This window comes from Uranotaenia lowii, chromosome 2 (assembly GCF_029784155.1).
Source record: "Uranotaenia lowii strain MFRU-FL chromosome 2, ASM2978415v1, whole genome shotgun sequence".
NCBI lineage: Eukaryota > Metazoa > Arthropoda > Insecta > Diptera > Culicidae > Uranotaenia > Uranotaenia lowii.
Genome location: NC_073692.1, coordinates 34,601,332 through 34,618,670, shown reverse-complemented (window position 1 = coordinate 34,618,670; position 17,339 = coordinate 34,601,332). Strand labels below are relative to the sequence as shown.

Sequence of the window (17,339 nt, the reverse complement as noted above, 5' to 3'; positions counted from 1 at the left end):
TTTTTGTCATTTTTGTCATTTTTGTCATTTTTGTCATTTTTGTCATTTTTGTCATTTTTGTCATTTTTGTAATTTTTGTAATTCTTGTAATTTTTGTAATTTTTGTCATTTTTGTCATTTTTGTCATTTTTGTCATTTTTGTCATTTTTGTCATTTTTGTCATTTTTGTCATTTGTGTCATTTTTGTCATTTTTGTCATTTTTGTCATTTTTGTCATTTTTGTCATTTTTGTCATTTTTGTCATTTTTGTCATTTTTGTCATTTTTGTCATTTTTGTCATTTTTGTCATTTTTGTCATTTTTGTCATTTTTGTCATTTTTGTCATTTTTGTCATTTTTGTCATTTTTGTCATTTTTGTCATTTTTGTCATTTTTGTCATTTTTGTCATTTTTGTCATTTTTGTCATTTTTGTCATTTTTGTCATTTTTGTCATTTTTGTCATTTTTGTCATTTTTGTCATTTTTGTCATTTTTGTCATTTTTGTCATTTTTGTCATTTTTGTCATTTTTGTCATTTTTGTCATTTTTGTCATTTTTGTCATTTTTGTCATTTTTGTCATTTTTGTCATTTTTGTCATTTTTGTCATTTTTGTCATTTTTGTCATTTTTGTCATTTTTGTCATTTTTGTCATTTTTGTCATTTTTGTCATTTTTGTCATTTTTGTCATTTTTGTCATTTTTGTCATTTTTGTCATTTTTGTCATTTTTGTCATTTTTGTCATTTTTGTCATTTTTGTCATTTTTGTCATTTTTGTCATTTTTGTCATTTTTGTCATTTTTGTCATTTTTGTCATTTTTGTCATTTTTGTCATTTTTGTCATTTTTGTCATTTTTGTCATTTTTGTCATTTTTGTCATTTTTGTCATTTTTGTCATTTTTGTCATTTTTGTCATTTTTGTCATTTTTGTCATTTTTGTCATTTTTGTCATTTTTGTCATTTTTGTCATTTTTGTCATTTTTGTCATTTTTGTCATTTTTGTCATTTTTGTCATTTTTGTCATTTTTGTCATTTTTGTCATTTTTGTCATTTTTGTCATTTTTGTCATTTTTGTCATTTTTGTCATTTTTGTCATTTTGGTCATTTTTGTCATTTTTGTCATTTTGGTCATTTTTGTCATTTTTGTCATTTTGGTCATTTTTGTCATTTTTGTCATTTTTGTCATTTTTGTCATTTTTGTCATTTTTGTCATTTTTGTCATTTTTGTCATTTTTGTCATTTTTGTCATTTTTGTCATTTTTGTCATTTTTGTCATTTTTGTCATTTTTGTCATTTTTGTCATTTTGGTCATTTTTGTCATTTTTGTCATTTTTGTCATTTTTGTCATTTTTGTCATTTTTGTCATTTTTGTCATTTTTGTCATTTTTGTCATTTTTGTCATTTTTGTCATTTTTGTCATTTTTGTCATTTTTGTCATTTTTGTCATTTTTGTCATTTTTGTCATTTTTGTCATTTTTGTCATTTTTGTCATTTTTGTCATTTTTGTCATTTTTGTCATTTTTGTCATTTTTGTCATTTTTGTCATTTTTGTCATTTTTGTCATTTTTGTCATTTTTGTCATTTTTGTCATTTTTGTCATTTTTGTCATTTTTGTCATTTTTGTCATTTTTGTCATTTTTGTCATTTTTGTCATTTTTGTCATTTTTGTCATTTTTGTCATTTTTGTCATTTTTGTCATTTTTGTCATTTTTGTCATTTTTGTCATTTTTGTCATTTTTGTCATTTTTGTCATTTTTGTCATTTTTGTCATTTTTGTCATTTTTGTCATTTTTGTCATTTTTGTCATTTTTGTCATTTTTGTCATTTTTGTCATTTTTGTCATTTTTGTCATTTTTGTCATTTTTGTCATTTTTGTCATTTTTGTCATTTTTGTCATTTTTGTCATTTTTGTCATTTTTGTCATTTTTGTCATTTTTGTCATTTTTGTCATTTTTGTCATTTTTGTCATTTTTGTCATTTTTGTCATTTTTGTCATTTTTGTCATTTTTGTCATTTTTGTCATTTTTGTCATTTTTGTCATTTTTGTCATTTTTGTCATTTTTGTCATTTTTGTCATTTTTGTCATTTTTGTCATTTTTGTCATTTTTGTCATTTTTGTCATTTTTGTCATTTTTGTCATTTTTGTAATTTTTGTAAATTTTGTAATTTTTGTAATTTTTTTAATTTTTGTAATTTTTGTAATTTTTGTAATTTTTGTAATTTTTGTCATTTTTGTAATTTTTGTAACTTTTGTAATTTTTGTAATTTTTGTAATTTTTGTAATTTTTGTAATTTTTGTAATTTTTGTAATATTTGTAATTTTTGTAATTTTTGTAATTTTTGTCATTTTTTTAATTTTTGTAATTTTTGTAATTTTTGTAATTTTTGTAATTTTTGTAATTTTTGTAATTTTTGTAATTTTTGTAATTTTTGTAATTTTTGTAATTTTTGTAATTTTTGTAATTTTTGTAATTTTTGTAATTTTTGTAATTTTTGTAATTTTTGTAATTTTTGTAATTTTTGTAATTTTTGTAATTTTTGTAATTTTTGTAATTTTTGTAATTTTTGTTATTTTTGTAATTTTTTAATTTTTGTAATTTTTGTAATTTTTGTAATTTTTGTAATTTTTGTAATTTTTGTAATTTTTGTATTTTTTGTCATTTTTGTAATTTTTGTAATTTTTGAAATTTTTGTCATTTATCTAATTTTTGTAATTTTTGTAATTTTTGTAATTTTTGTAATTTTTGTAATTTTTGTAATTTTTGTAATTTTTGTAATTTTTGTAATTTTTGTAATTTTTGTAATTTTTGTAATTTTTGTAATTTTTGTAATTTTTGTAATTTTTGTAATTTTTGTAATTTTTGTAATTTTTGTAATTTTTGTAATTTTTGTAATTTTTGTAATTTTTGTAATTTTTGTAATTTTTGTAATTTTTATAATTTTTGTTTTTTTTGTAATTTTTGTAATTTTTGTAATTTTTATAATTTTTGTAATTTTTGTAATTTTTGTAATTTTTGTATTTTTTGTAATTTTTGTAATTTTTGTAATTTTTGTAATTTTTGTAATTTTTGTAATTTTTGTAATTTTTGTAATTTTTGTAATTTTTGTAATTTTTGTAATTTTTGTAATTTTTGTAATTTTTGTAATTTTTGTAATTTTTGTAATTTTTGTAATTTTTGTAATTTTTGTAATTTTTGTAATTTTTGTAATTTTTGTAATTTTTGTAATTTTTGTAATTTTTGTAATTTTTGTAATTTTTGTAATTTTTGTAATTTTTGTAATTTTTTAATTTTTGTAATTTTTGTCATTTTTGTAATTTTTGTAATTTTTGTCATTTTTGTAATTTTTGTAATTTTTGTAATTTTTGTAATTTTTGTAATTTTTGTAATTTTTGTAATTTTTGTAATTTTTGTAATTTTTGTCATTTTTGTCATTTTTGTAATTTTTGTAATATTCGTCATTTTTGTCATTTTTGTCATTTTTGTAATTTTTGTAATTTTTGTCACTTCTTTTATTTTTGTAATTATTGTAATTTTTGTAATATTTGTAATTTTTGTAATTTTTGTAATTTTTGTCATTTTTGTAATTTTTGTAATTTTTGTAATTTTTGTAATTTTTGTATTTTTTGTAATTTTTGTAATTTTTGTAATTTTTGTAATTTTTGTAATTTTTGTAATTTTTGTCATTTTTGTATTTTTTGTTATTTTTGGAATGTTTGTAATTTTTGTTATTTTTGTCATTTTTTTTCCATTTTTGTAATTTTTGTAATATTTTTTATTTTTGTAATTTTTGTCACTTCTTTTATTTTTGTCATTTTTGTAATTTTTATTGTTTTTTTTTATTTGGATTTCGGCATAATTTATGACACTTGAATATTCATTATATTATTTTGTATTTAACTACGTATATAAGCTGCTGCATTTTCAAATCACCCTGTAAGGTTGAGTTTCTCAACCGTAAGCTTAATTTTGATCTTTTTTGTTATCTTCTTCTTTCTTCATCCATAAAATTAAAATAACGACCTAAGTACTTTCTTCTCAATACAAAAAAATCTTACCATAAAGTTTGCATGTCTTAATATCACCGTTCTCAGTTTTTGAGCGACCTTTTGTATTTTTTCAACATTGCCTAACTGCCAATCTTTCGTCGAGGAGTTTCAATAAAATGCGACCGTTATCGGATCACTTCCCTAATACTTCAAATGGTAATCTTTTCCCTTCGGTTTTTTTTTCACTCTTTCAGTTTAAAATACTTTAAAATATTCGGCAAGCGCTGCTTCCTAGGAATGCCTAAAACGGCAGGTTTTTTTTATTCTTCCTCATGGATGGATGGTGAAATCGGGATCGAGGGTGTTATCCAAAATTTGATTTGCCGGATCAGTTGAAGCTCCTCATGGCCCTCTGGTGGGCCTGCAGATGCGAGGTCACAATCACGTCCACCGTCTTGCGGAACATTCCGGCGATAACGTCGGCCGTGGTGGCCAGCTTATTCCCCAGCTGATTGAACAGCCCGACGATCGGGCTCCGGTTTCCGTTTCCGCCGCCAATCGGTCCGACGCCCTGCCCGGGAGGAATGAAAAAGTTATCGATCAGATTATTCGGGGTGTTTGTTTCGAATTGCGGCTGTTGTTGTGCTGGCTGTTGAAGAATCGGTTGACGTGCCGGTGCCGGTGCCGGTGCTAGGAATTGCGGTTGCTGCTGTTCAACAATCACTACATCCAGAACCGGAATGGCCGGTTCCGGTCTGAATTGGGGGAATTGCTGACCCGTTCCTGGGGGAAGTGCCACCGGAACCGATGGTACTTGTGGAGCCAGCTGAGGCTGTGGAATCTGTTGGGGTTGTTTTTGGTGTTTTCCGTGTTTGTTTTTGGGTGCGTGGATGAATGATGGGTGGAAAAGCGGAAGTTTTGGGAACAGGAAAAGGAAGCGTTCGAAGGAAAAAAGAAAGAGAAAAAAAACAAAAGATCGTGTTGGTGCCAATTGTGTTTGTGCCAATCGAGTCAGTGTTGAGAATTTAGAAGCCGTCCTGATACCACGTAGATAACTACAATGAGTTTCGATAAAAAAAGCCAAATCAACTATCAATATTGTCAATCGATTAGAAAATAAATATGTATTGGGTCTTTTCTGTTATGAACTACTTTAAAATATTAATATTTAGATTTTGGGCCACTTAAGGCTTTGTATGGAATATTATAGAATTGAATAACAACTCACTCCAAACGGCTTGTACTAATTTCAATATTTGTTAGCTATCCTTTACTTTTCTTCTCAACAGTAGTTCATTTTTCACTGAATTAGATTCAAATTAATTGATAATTTATTTGAAATAAAAATGCAATATTTGAACAACAAGTTATAATACCTTCAATGATTTTATGATAGTTTGTAACTCAGGCAGTGAATCCAGTAAATCCTCGTATTCCTGGGTCCAACTGGGACCTCTAACATTGGTTCCCACCCCAAACTGATTTGACACTATGCTTCAATGATCCTCAAATTCAAGATCCAACTTGTTCTCGTCATGATACGAGATTAACGCACTAATATTCCTCTTCCATACGACGTGAGATCTAGCCTCACCTCATAATGACTCAAGGTTAACACACATATCCCTAGGGCTTGTGATACAGTACAGTGGTACCAATGGGTAGGCTATCTGTCAGTTCCATTAGATCTTTGATCGCGTAAACACTCGTTTTCAACTTATGTGCAAAGAGAGTGCTTTATGTCTGACGTAAATAAGTGATATTCCTGCTTCAACTTCGCCAAGCCACACTACACTTCAACATCAACTGTCTCGGAAATTCTGGAGCTTAACAACAGATGACTGCTATCAGTAACGTTGATGGATTGCCGATTGTGCAAAAAGGGTGGACGTCACGACTTTAGGACACTGCGACGAGTCAACGGCTATTCTATCTCGTCATCTTGATCATCATTGCGTTTAGAGTGCAGCTGCAAGTGACAATTACACTTAGCACTCGCGAAAAAACCAGTGCTCCGAAAACCTTTAACAAGTAAATACCTAAGACGTGGGCCGTACAGAGACATCCAGCTAACCACTATAGGCCGTACCCGAGCTATGTCAGTCACCATAATCACGATTCTAATTCCCCATCATGTTCGCAGGACCCTAAATTTCATGCTTGAATCTTTTTGAACTCCATCTTTGTATAAGCATTAATACTCCTATCGTTCTCACGGCGATGTATTGGAAGCTCCCGTGGAAGGTACAAAAGTAGGAAGGAAGAAGTTCATCCTACCAATCGCTTTAGCCCGAGTCTCTTAAGCTATCAGGCAACGCTGGAACGAAGGTGAACTCTCAACCTTTGGAACGCAATAACCAGGATCCCGCACTCTAAGTTTAGCGGAGCACGCGATGTTCAACTGGCACACGATCAAATATACCCGTAGCCTGTGTTGAACTCCATCCGGTGGTAACCGGTGTCGATCCAGCTAGTCTCAAGGTCGTCGATTGGCGGGTGGATACTGTACCGTACGGAGAGGATCAAGATCGGAGGTTACCGTTAGTGACTGTGCCTTCTACTACTTCGTATAGTCACCGGCTAAGGTAGGCATAAACATGCAATTGGGAACTACCAAAATGAGGGATTCAAAAGTCAGTGGCTTCTATCTCCTTCCTCCTGTTATCATCTCTAGGTCTGAACTCTCATTTTGCGACTAGAGCTCTGACCTTGTAACTCGCGGTTGCTCAGCGGATGGGTGATTTGTCTATGATTTCAGATTTGTGAGTGGAATGGGTGGAACTCAGTTTCGTATATGGAATGGTTAGCAAGTATTTCGAATAATTTATTTGGAGGAACTGAAATAGGGATGCCCACGATGCGGGATACATAACCAGCGCCACATAGCAAGTGGTACCTTGCATGTTGCCAACCGGGTCAGACTTTTAAACATCAAACTGTTAAAGAATCTGCAAGGGATCGATTTGGAATGAAAAGTGTGGGAGGGCGCTTTCGGTCACAAACGCAACCACAGACAGATATGATGTAAAGGGATTAAAATTATCTACAAAAACAGAAATCCTAGCAGAGTTAATTTTACATTATTGGGGTTTATTTACGTTGATGGTCCCTAACGACGTCACTGACATTTCTCATATTTGCGATTAGATTAGTAAACTTGGCCGGAGTATACACTTTTAGGCCTTCCGTTGAATCCGGGAAATGGGGCGGATATTTTCGGTCCCATTTAAGTTATCATAGGCTCTTGTCCGGCGTCCCGGGTGAGCCCACGATCAGCAGTTTGAGGTTACCAGTCGAGGCGTCCTTCGCAAAACCATGCAGAGTGGTAAATCAGTCAGATGTGAGGTGTTTCGATAGCTTTCTTCTGACCGGATTAGAGAGAAGTGGCTGAGAACTTGGTCTGGGAATTTGGAATAAAGGAAGGAATCCCTGAGAGCCCTTGAGTGTCGTTGGCTTTGACATTTCTAAGAGGATTGAGGTCATAATTTTTCAATGTGTCGAAGACACATTTTAGATGGGTAACGAACGGTTACAACCTCTCCGTATTATGACTCGGGTTTGAGCATACAAAACCTCTCCTCTTGGCTACTAGAGGCCTGACATCTCCTCTATCGTCAGACTTCTTATCACCAGGATTCGAGTTTCAACATCTGTCATGTGTCAGTCAAAAGCAGCTCATCCCCGTAGCTTCCCTCGTATGCAGCGGCCCTACTCAGATACTACCCGACGATGGGTTATCCTACACAAGAACGTGACGCACTCACGACATCCACTACGCAGAAGAACTGTACACAATCTTCCCAGGGCCGATCTCCAGGCCACCACACCGTACCGCAAGATTGACGAGTTCACGCTCTATGACACCCTCCTTCTGCTGCTCCGGATTGCCGAGGAGTTCGGCCATAATCGTTGGCGCTCTCTTGCACGCGTACTAGGCTTTTTAAATGAGCCTGTCGTCGATCATCGCCTTGAGGTACAAAATTGCGCGTTTGGATTCGATGTCGCACGGTCTTCACATGACTTCCAAAAACTAGTTCAATACACCATGATATCGAATCAGAGGCAGCTCGATTTGTGGGGTTTTGTCACGCATCTTCTGAATTTTCCAGGGAACTAAAGGGAGGCGAAAAGAAATGCGGTGTCGTGCCTTTTCCGAACCTAATAGAGAATCATCCGGAAGTAGTAGATGAGCAGTGGATAGGTAAGGCCACTGTCATATCCATCCACAAGACTGGCAGAACCGAACTACACCAGAAGAAGGTATTCTGAACCACCCTGTGGTTTCGTCATTAGCCGAAAAGGGAAGAGAAAAGTTAGACGCATTAAACGTGTCCTAGTTTCAAAAGTATAATAAAGTTAATTAAATTATACCAGTGCTCTCTTTATTCCCTTGCTAACCGATCCGGATTCCGTTGCCCTATCCGTTACAACAAAAATCACAGGGCATTTTATCGTCCAGGAAATAGAAGTCTACATCGAAGATACATATCATACAGGGAGTATCTCAAGCCCAGAGCCCTGAGCAGCTTAGGAAGATTATGGTTTCGAGGTCGGCATGGTCTTACATATAAGGTTTGTACCCACGCGTACTGATAGCTGGACTTCAAAAGCTGCTGAGTTTCGTATCAGATGTTTGATCGCAATAATAAGAAAAACTAGAAGCGCTTAGGATTGATAGCGGTTAGCTGTATTTATTTGTACTGATTGGAAAGTTTTTGTGGCTCTAATTTATCTGCTGTACCTTTGTAATTTATCGCCTTGTTCCTACAAACTGACAGACCGGCAAACCGGTCATCGACAGGCGACATCCCGCCATAACCTTTTGTCTCCAAACCTTTGTACGATTAGACGTGAAAATATGAAGTTTTTTTTTCATTACGCTATAATCGGTCGTTTTTAGTTATATTTCGGTCGAAATTCCTTTTCCTCAGCTTTTACAATGCCAACAGGTTATGGGCCCAGTTGTTAGTGGCATCAAAAAGTTGTTTCAATCCGCGAAAATTGAATTTTTCGGAAGTAAAAGTCCGACGTCAACCTTGTAAAAATTTGACCGAAGACCGAAATGGCAGACCGTCTTCCGATCGAGAAATTAGGGGTTCATAACAGGCCTCTCGGGCTTGTGATATAGCTCAGTTGGCAAGTCTGTTGTCTTCTGAGCCGATGTCCGCGAGTTCGAGCCCAAGAGTAAACATCGAACGCAGTTGTACCGGATAAGTTTTTCAATAACGATCCGCCAACTGCAACGTTGATAAAGTCGCGAATGCCATAAAGATGGTAAAACGACTGTGATCGAAACAAAAAAAAAATAAATAACAGGCCTCTGGAAGTTTAAATCTATCTTTTGCTGAAAAAAAAGAAACGATCGAAGGAGCCATCGGTCGAATCTTCCAACGACAATCGATTATCGGATTGTCGTTGGAAGATTTCTAGACAAAATGGGGAAGACATCATCGAAGGCAATCGAAGGATGCATTACACCAATACCACGAAAGGAAATCGATGACCAGGACAGTATTTTTGATTCGTGAACTCATCTCACTTCGGTTGACAACGCGTACTGAGCAATCGTCTCGCGGCCGTCAGTGAGGATTTGAGAGAACATTTTCGTGAGCTCGCTCATAATGTCATTGGAATCGCGCTCAAAAGAAGAGTTTAAGTTAGCCTTTGTGAAGGGGCGTCTTCTGGATGAGTAGAGACGTCGAGGCAAAACTGTACCTCTGGTTTCGGTCGGGTATGGACAGATCGATCGTTGGACAGAAAGCTTATCGCTTTATCGATCCGTAAACGAATATCGTGACTGTGGGCCGAATGCCAAGTTTCTTGAAAAATTTTGTGGTCGAGAGCACACTTGGCAGATAATGAAACAAAAGTGTGAATCCGATCAAAACCAGGCGAGTGAAATAGTGATCAGTCGAAGTGACAGTGGTGCAGCTGAGTTTGAAGAACCGCCAGAAGAATCTGAAGACGACGTCGTTCCTGAAGAATTAGAGTTCGAGTTTGCAAACGAGCATGAAGAGGATTTCGAAGGCTTCAACGAGGATGAGTACATGCGACGTTCGGGACGGGCGAACAAAGGTCGGCCGCCTTCCCAAATTATCAAAGAAACCAACGATATTCGATTCAGGAGGAGAATTCATAACGAACGGCCAAGCTGTGAATTTCACAAGGAGTGGTTCGAAGCGATGACCGAAGAGCTTGAGTCACATCGTAAACAGAAAACATGGGATCTTGTCACACTCTCAAATTGCAAGAAAGTGATAGGAAATAGTTGGATATTCGTGATCGAGCGACCTTTCAGGTGGAAGGCACGATTGGTAGTCCAAGGTTACACTCAGCGACCAGGAGTAGATTTGGAGGAAGCGCACGCTCCAGTAGCAACCCAAAAAAAGTTTTGCGCCTTGCTAGCTGTAGCCAGTCATCGTAAAACGGTACTGAAGCACATTGATGTATAAACCGCCTATTTAAACGGTCAATTGCCAGAGGAGATTTTCATGCGGTAACCTCCCGGGTATGCAGAACCTGGTAAGGAAGAATAAGTATGTCGGATGAACAAGAGCGTGCAGAGCATGCCTTCAGCAAGCAGCGAGATACTGGAACTTGCGCAATAATGATGTTCTGCAGCAGATGGGATTTACTCCAAGTTCAGCTGATCCTTGCCTTTATTTAGCTGACCGAAATGGTAAGAAAGTTTACATTATTATTTATGTTGATGATGTTGTAATTGGAGGTGAAGATGAGGCCGAGATCGATACATCAATGAAGAGATCCGCAAGTAGTTTGGAACCACAGGTTTAGGTGAACTGAAAAACTTCCTGGCCCTAGATGGTAGCCGTGTAGATGGTCGTTTGAAAGGTTTCATCCGAGCAGTTCGGATTGGAGGAGGCCAATGCCGCGTAAACCCTCGCGAGGATACGCACGCGAAGATGTAGAGAGTCCGAAATTGCCGAATAACATCGACTATCGCAGTCTTGCAGGATCGTTGCTCTACGTGTCTGTTAATGCTAGAACGGACATAGCAGCATTGGATCGCCGCTAAGCGAGTTGTTCGATACTTACGCGGTACTATTAATATTGGACTTTGAAGTTTACTGGTGCCGATATGAACTTACGAGAGTATACGGACGCGGATTGGTCTGAGGATCAACGAACCCGGAAATCTACGTCGGGATACATTTTCACCTTGGGTGAAGCTGCTTTCCTTTTGTGTCCTTTTGTGTCGGAAATCCTTTTATGTCGGCCGCGGCTGCATCCGACCCCACACGTACTTACCAAGAGAGTTGCCAAGCGTTCTAAACATATTGAGACGAAGCAGATGTTCGTGAAGGACTTATGAGAGATGGGTCGAATCCGCTTGGAATACCTGTGTACCGAAGAAATGATTTTAGACGCGCTGACACAACCTTTGGGATCGGTCAAGAACCTGAAGTTTGCTAGATCGATGGGTCTGGTAACGAAGGACCCCGGAGCTGGAACACCTGGCGATGATTAAAGAGGAGTGTTGCTCTACATCATCTGCAGTACCTTTGTGATATATCGCCTTGTTCCTACAAAGTAATAGACCGGCAGACAGACAACAGACGAATTGCCACCATTTTATTTTGTCTCAAAACTTTGTACGTCCATCACTCTCATACACTCTTCGTCGAAGCAGTCGTTCCGTCGAGTTCGTTCCACATGCCCGGTGACGTTCTCCGCAACGCTGTCGATGGCTGTCTTGATGGTATCCCAACCGCCCTCGAGACGAGCTTCGTCAAACTCACCCTCTGCCGGCAGCGGTGCCTCGAGCGATTGCGCGTAGTCTGTTGCGATCTCAGGTTGCGTCTATTGTTCGACAAACAAAAGCGGGCCTCGTTTTCGTATGTTGTTCACATTTCCACCATCATCAGATAGTGGTCTGACTCGATGTTGATACCTCGACAGGATCTGACGTCGATGTTCGAGAAGTGTCGGCTGTCTTACAAAACGTAGTTGATCTGTGATTGCGTTTGATACGGTGATCTCTTGGTGTATTTGTGAGGGAGTTGGTGCCGAATAATGCTATTGTGGCATTCTAGATAGGGCTCCTGGCCAGAGTTGCCAGTTGGCAAACCACCCAAATCCGTAGAAAAATGTACCGGTTTTGGCACAATGGAACTTGATGACCTTTTTTCGGTTGTCAGTTTAAATTTTCGTTAATTCGTTGAAATCCTACACTTTTTCCTATAATCCATACAAAATCCGTAGATTTCAAGCATCGATCCGTAGATCCTTAGATGTGCTCAAAATCCGTAGAAGTATCCACGCTGCTCCTTGCATTCACCGCCAGAATAGTATAAAGAGACAACCTTCCCATCTTCAGCGAAAGCACACATACCTGGATCTATTCCGCCGATCTTTATAGCTAAGCGATATACAGGTTCCGGGAATTGAAGTGCTCTATTGCAATAAACATATAAATTGATAAAAACAACAACTTTTTATTTCAAATTCATTCAATTTCTCTTGAAAACAAGTTGCTTTTTCAAAATTCACTGGTAAAGTTAGACTTGTTCGCCCTTGAGTTTAACCACTCGACGCAGACGGTCAAGGAACGCATCGTATGAGGCCCGCAGGTGTTCTGTTCTTCTTATTTTATCCCAGGCTGCCACGAGATCCCAGGACCAGGACCTCCACACCTTCATGTTTCTTAGAGCAGACTTCGGCCTCCAACATACTCCAAACAGCGAAATCCATAGGGCCACTCGGAGCTCGAAATAAACCCTGGAAAATGTTGCGCAACCCAAAGTTTGGTTTTCTTCGCTTTGTGAGTCGGCACCGATTCTTGTTGGAAAATCCAATCCCTGGAACAAAAATGCCGACGTGCCCACTGTTCGACGACATTCTTTAGAACTTGTTCCCATCACCGATGCTGATTTTTGTCGCCGGGTGGCCGTCAGCAAGTCGGCATGGCTTCGTGATCTGTCTGGCAACCAAACTCAGTGGTTCTGCTTATTCACGAACTGCAGTGTTGGAGTTTCTCGTCGGTAAACACGAAATTCTTCAAACTTCCTTCCGCGGCCCTCTTCAGCAGCGCCTTCGCTCTTTTTACCCCTTCTTGTTTCTGCTTCACCGTAAGGTCTTGAACCTTTTGGATCTTGTAGGGCTTGGTCTGAAGTTTATCTTTCAGGATCCGACGGAGACTTCGATCCGATATGTTGAGATCCTGAGATGCCAATTTATTGCCACTACGACGAGAATTTCTCTTAAGGTGCTTCTTGACGATCTTCGCCATGGCAGGTGTCACCACAGTAGGTCGGCGTCCTCCACCATACCGTTTTTGGCACTTCCAGTCTCCAGGTATCTTTTAACTGTACGGTATACAAAACTTCTGCACACACTTAGATATATCGGACAGCTCACGAACTACGTCCTTCTGCCGTTTGCCAGCTTGGAACAAGGCATCCCCAGCGCTACGTTTCTGTTCGAGATCCATTTTTCTGGATAACACCTGATAACAAAAGTAACACTTACATCCAATGATAGCTAAGACTTAGGTCGAATTCACAGTGAGCGCGAAGCGAAGTGCGAAGCGAATTTCCAATTCGCGCGAAAAACCGCTTCTCATTGAAACACGTTGAAAAAAACATCGACCGGCCAGAGTGCAAGCGAATTTTCGTGCGAAGACCCGGCTGAATCGCGCGAATTCATCTTGTTCATCCGGACATACACTGAAAATATTCTCTCGGATATTTTTTATCGTAAAATGATTTATCCAAAAAATCTTTTTCAAAAGTTTATTTATTTAATTATCATTGCCGTTTCTATGTTGGTAATGAAAAATGCACGGTTTTTTTTAGCGCGAATTTTCGCGGTTTCAGTCTTTTTTAATTGAAACAAATTCTAACTGGCAATAAACGACCGGTGGCATGAAAGCCCCACAATATGTGTATAGGGTGAAGAGGTTGAACGGATAGAAGTTGGAATTTGTTATCCGACGCCATCTTGAAATCCAATATGGTTCCTTCCACTCAACTTTAAAATGCTGGAAGTGACTGAAAAGCACATGAAACTCCCACAATATGAGTATTGGATGAAAGTACTCAATAAGTAGAAGTCGAATCACGTCGAATTTGGCTGTCCAACGCCATTTTGAAATCAAAGATGGCGGTTTCCGCTTAATTCAAAATGCAATATATAACTGAAAATCGTATGGTCCATCCACAATATAAGAAATAAATGAGTAAAAGGGATCAAAAAGTAGATGAAACATTACTGACAAAATTTTTGAGAAAACTGCAAAAAAGCACTGAAATGAATAAACTAAAATATGACAAGTGTTATAAAACTAAAGTAATATTGACAAAAATATAACAATAAAACTGTGGGAAAATATAAATAACCATTACTAAAATTAAAAAATATGACAAAAATATGACAAAAAATATTGACAAATGACAAAACTTTGAATAAAACACGCCAAATGTGGTAAAATAATTATGCCAAAAATATGACAAATATTACAAAGTTAGACAAAAATATGAGAAAAAATTCACAGAAATGGCAAAATATGACAAATGAGAAAAAAAAATTATGACAAAATTATAATCAAAATTTGACAATAAAATGACCTGACAGAACTAATATAAGGACCAATATTTGACAACAAATTAACAAAAATGACAAAATAAAAACAACAAATTTACAATAAAATCACAAAAATCTGATAAGAAATAAGGCAAATGGGCTAGAATATGACAAAGTTCTGAAAAAAATATGACAAAAAAATTTCAAAAATAATGACAATAATCCGACAAAATTATGAAAAATGAGATAAAAATACAACAAAATACTTTCAAATATATGTAAGGAAAATGACAAAATTATGACAAATACGACATAAAAATCACAAAATTAAAAAAAAAATGACAAATCCGAACATATAATGATGAATATATTAAAAATATATCGCAAATACGACGAAAAAATGCCACAATCTATACAAATCTATGGGCTTGTGATATGTGTAACTCAGTTGGCAAGTTAGTTCCCGTTTGAGCCAATGTCCGAGAGTTCAAATACAAGAGTAATCATCGAATGCAGTTGTACTGGACAAGACTTTCAGTATGAAGAGAAGTTGGTAAAACTACTATAATCGAACGAAAAAAGACAAATCTATAAAAAACATACAATCAAATGAACGAAAAATCTGACAGAACTATGACAAAAATACGACAAATGAAAACATGACAAAATTATGAAAAAAATTAAAATAAAATGACAAAAATCTTACAGTACTATAACAACCTTTGTCAACTGTTTGTCATAATTTTGTTTTTTTATCATAGTTTTGTTACATTTTTATCATATTTTTTCATAGCTTTTATACATGTATTTTTATTACATCTGTAAGATTTTTGTCATAGTATCGCCAGATTTATGTTATTTTATTGCAAAATTTTGTCATATTTTTAAATTTTGATTAGTAATTATATTTGTCATATTATTATTTCCATTTTCATATTTTCCATAATGTTGTCAAATATTTGTAAAAGTTTTTATTTCGAGTTTTGGAATTATTGTTAATTTTTTGTTATTATTTAGTCAATTTTATTAATTTTTGTAAGATTTTTTTTAAAATTTGGTCAAGGCTTTGCCATTTTAATGTCAAATTTATCATAGATTTGGTATATTTTTATCAAATTGTTGTAATATTTTTGCCACCTTTGCTATATTTCTTTAAAAGTTTTGTCAGCGTTTCGTAGTTTTTGTTGTTATTATATTGTAAATTTTTTTTCATTATTTTGTTATATTTTTGTCATAGTTTTCCACCGTATTGGATTTCAAGATGGCGTTTCATAGCGTCAGACTGCAAATTTCGACTTTTTCTAATTGATTCTTCTCACCTAATATCCACATTATGCTTGTTTTATGCGATTTTCAGTCATTTAAAGCATTTTGGTGTTAGGCTGAAGCCGCCATATAGGATTTGGGTGTCAAAAATCTATTCTCCGACGTACTCAGAAAGTCCAGGCACCGAGTATTCATGACCTTAAGATTCCTTTTCATAATCCCTGCGGTCCTAGAACGCGCAAGGTTTTTTTCCACGGTTTTCCGGAATTAACGTGGTTTTTAGGAATTAACGCGGATTAATTTTTTTGGCTCGGTACGTATCCCTCGCTCACAGTTTTGATTCTGCAAATTAATTTGTAAAGATTTTTTTCACGAGTGATTAATTTTTGCAAAACTCCGAAGGTTTTTTTCAGTGTTGAACCGCTTCGCAATTCGCGTACACTGTGGCCGGCCTTCAAAAACGAACTTGCGAAATTCATCCGGTGAATGAATATTTCGCTTCGCAGTTCGCTTCGCGCTCACTGTGTTTGTACCCTTAATCGCAGACACCAGATACCCAGACTGACCACTGAAGGCGGATTTTGGCGCTTGTTCCGCAGCGCTATCTACGGGTTATCGTGAAACTAACGGCCACATACACAAAAGGAAAAATCTCGATATACCACACACACCTTTGCATTGTGCTATTTGTTTTTTTACATCTAGCGATGAACACGGTCGTTTTTGATAACCTACTTTTGATAGAAAAAAAATATAACACGATATATACCAAAAACCACTAAACAACCTTTTTTTAATTGGAGCGCATTAACCAAATGTGGTTAGAATTCAACCATAAAGCTTATAAAGAATTACATCGACTTCGACAGAAATGAAAATTGACTGAAAAATTGAGATTTTCTGCTCCACTTCCTTATTGCGTTGTGGTTGAAAATTAGCCATTTTATGACATCTTTGGCTTCATTTGTAAAGACCACTTTCAACTGCAAGACTTCGTTAACCCCGAAACCTCCGTCAATGGTAAGTTCAACTTTCCCTAGTAGAAAAATATTGTGACAAACCCAATTATTTGTAAATAGTTATAAAACGATCTAGAACTTGTTGAGAAAACGACATATGACATCGTATAAACATTCCACTGATTGTATATTGCAAAACTACATTATATTGAATGTGGCTTTAAATTATATTACTGTTTAGAACTGTTAAATCAGTTGAATGGACGAGATTCTTACAAAATTTTGTTGAACAATCTGTTTCAGTTATCTATGAAAAATTTAGTCATATTTGAAAATTGTCTTCTTTTCAAAATATCTAACTAAACTTGGATATCAAACTAGCCCTTTTACTGCCCACTGGAAGAGGCAGTTGTGGAAAAAATATTTTTGGCTTCGAGATGATTCATTTCCCATCAAATTTAGTACAATTTCTAACAAAGTGCGTTGGTTGACATAATGATGATTCTTGACAAACAATCTCAATTATTCGAGTCTGTTTATTCTTAGCTATTCTTAGCTTAACTTTTCCTGTTCTGTTGTTGAGTTATTTTTTCATTATTATTTTTTTG

General features: G+C 35.6%; 1 protein-coding gene across 9 annotated transcripts in view; it reads right to left on the bottom strand.

The window, feature by feature from the left end:
* Positions 1-3,851: 3,851 nt before the first annotated feature.
* LOC129744111 (nuclear pore complex protein DDB_G0274915-like) overlaps positions 3,852-17,339 on the bottom strand; it is a 161,605-nt gene continuing 148,117 nt past the window's right edge. For 8 of the 9 annotated variants that reach the window (XM_055736489.1, XM_055736490.1, XM_055736491.1 and 5 more), the window contains one exon: positions 3,852-4,805. In XM_055736489.1, the coding sequence (XP_055592464.1) occupies positions 4,353-4,805 (453 nt within the window). In that variant the 3' untranslated portion in view covers positions 3,852-4,352. The remainder of the gene's footprint in view (positions 4,806-17,339) is intronic. The other variant, XM_055736494.1, reaches the window with a different exon arrangement.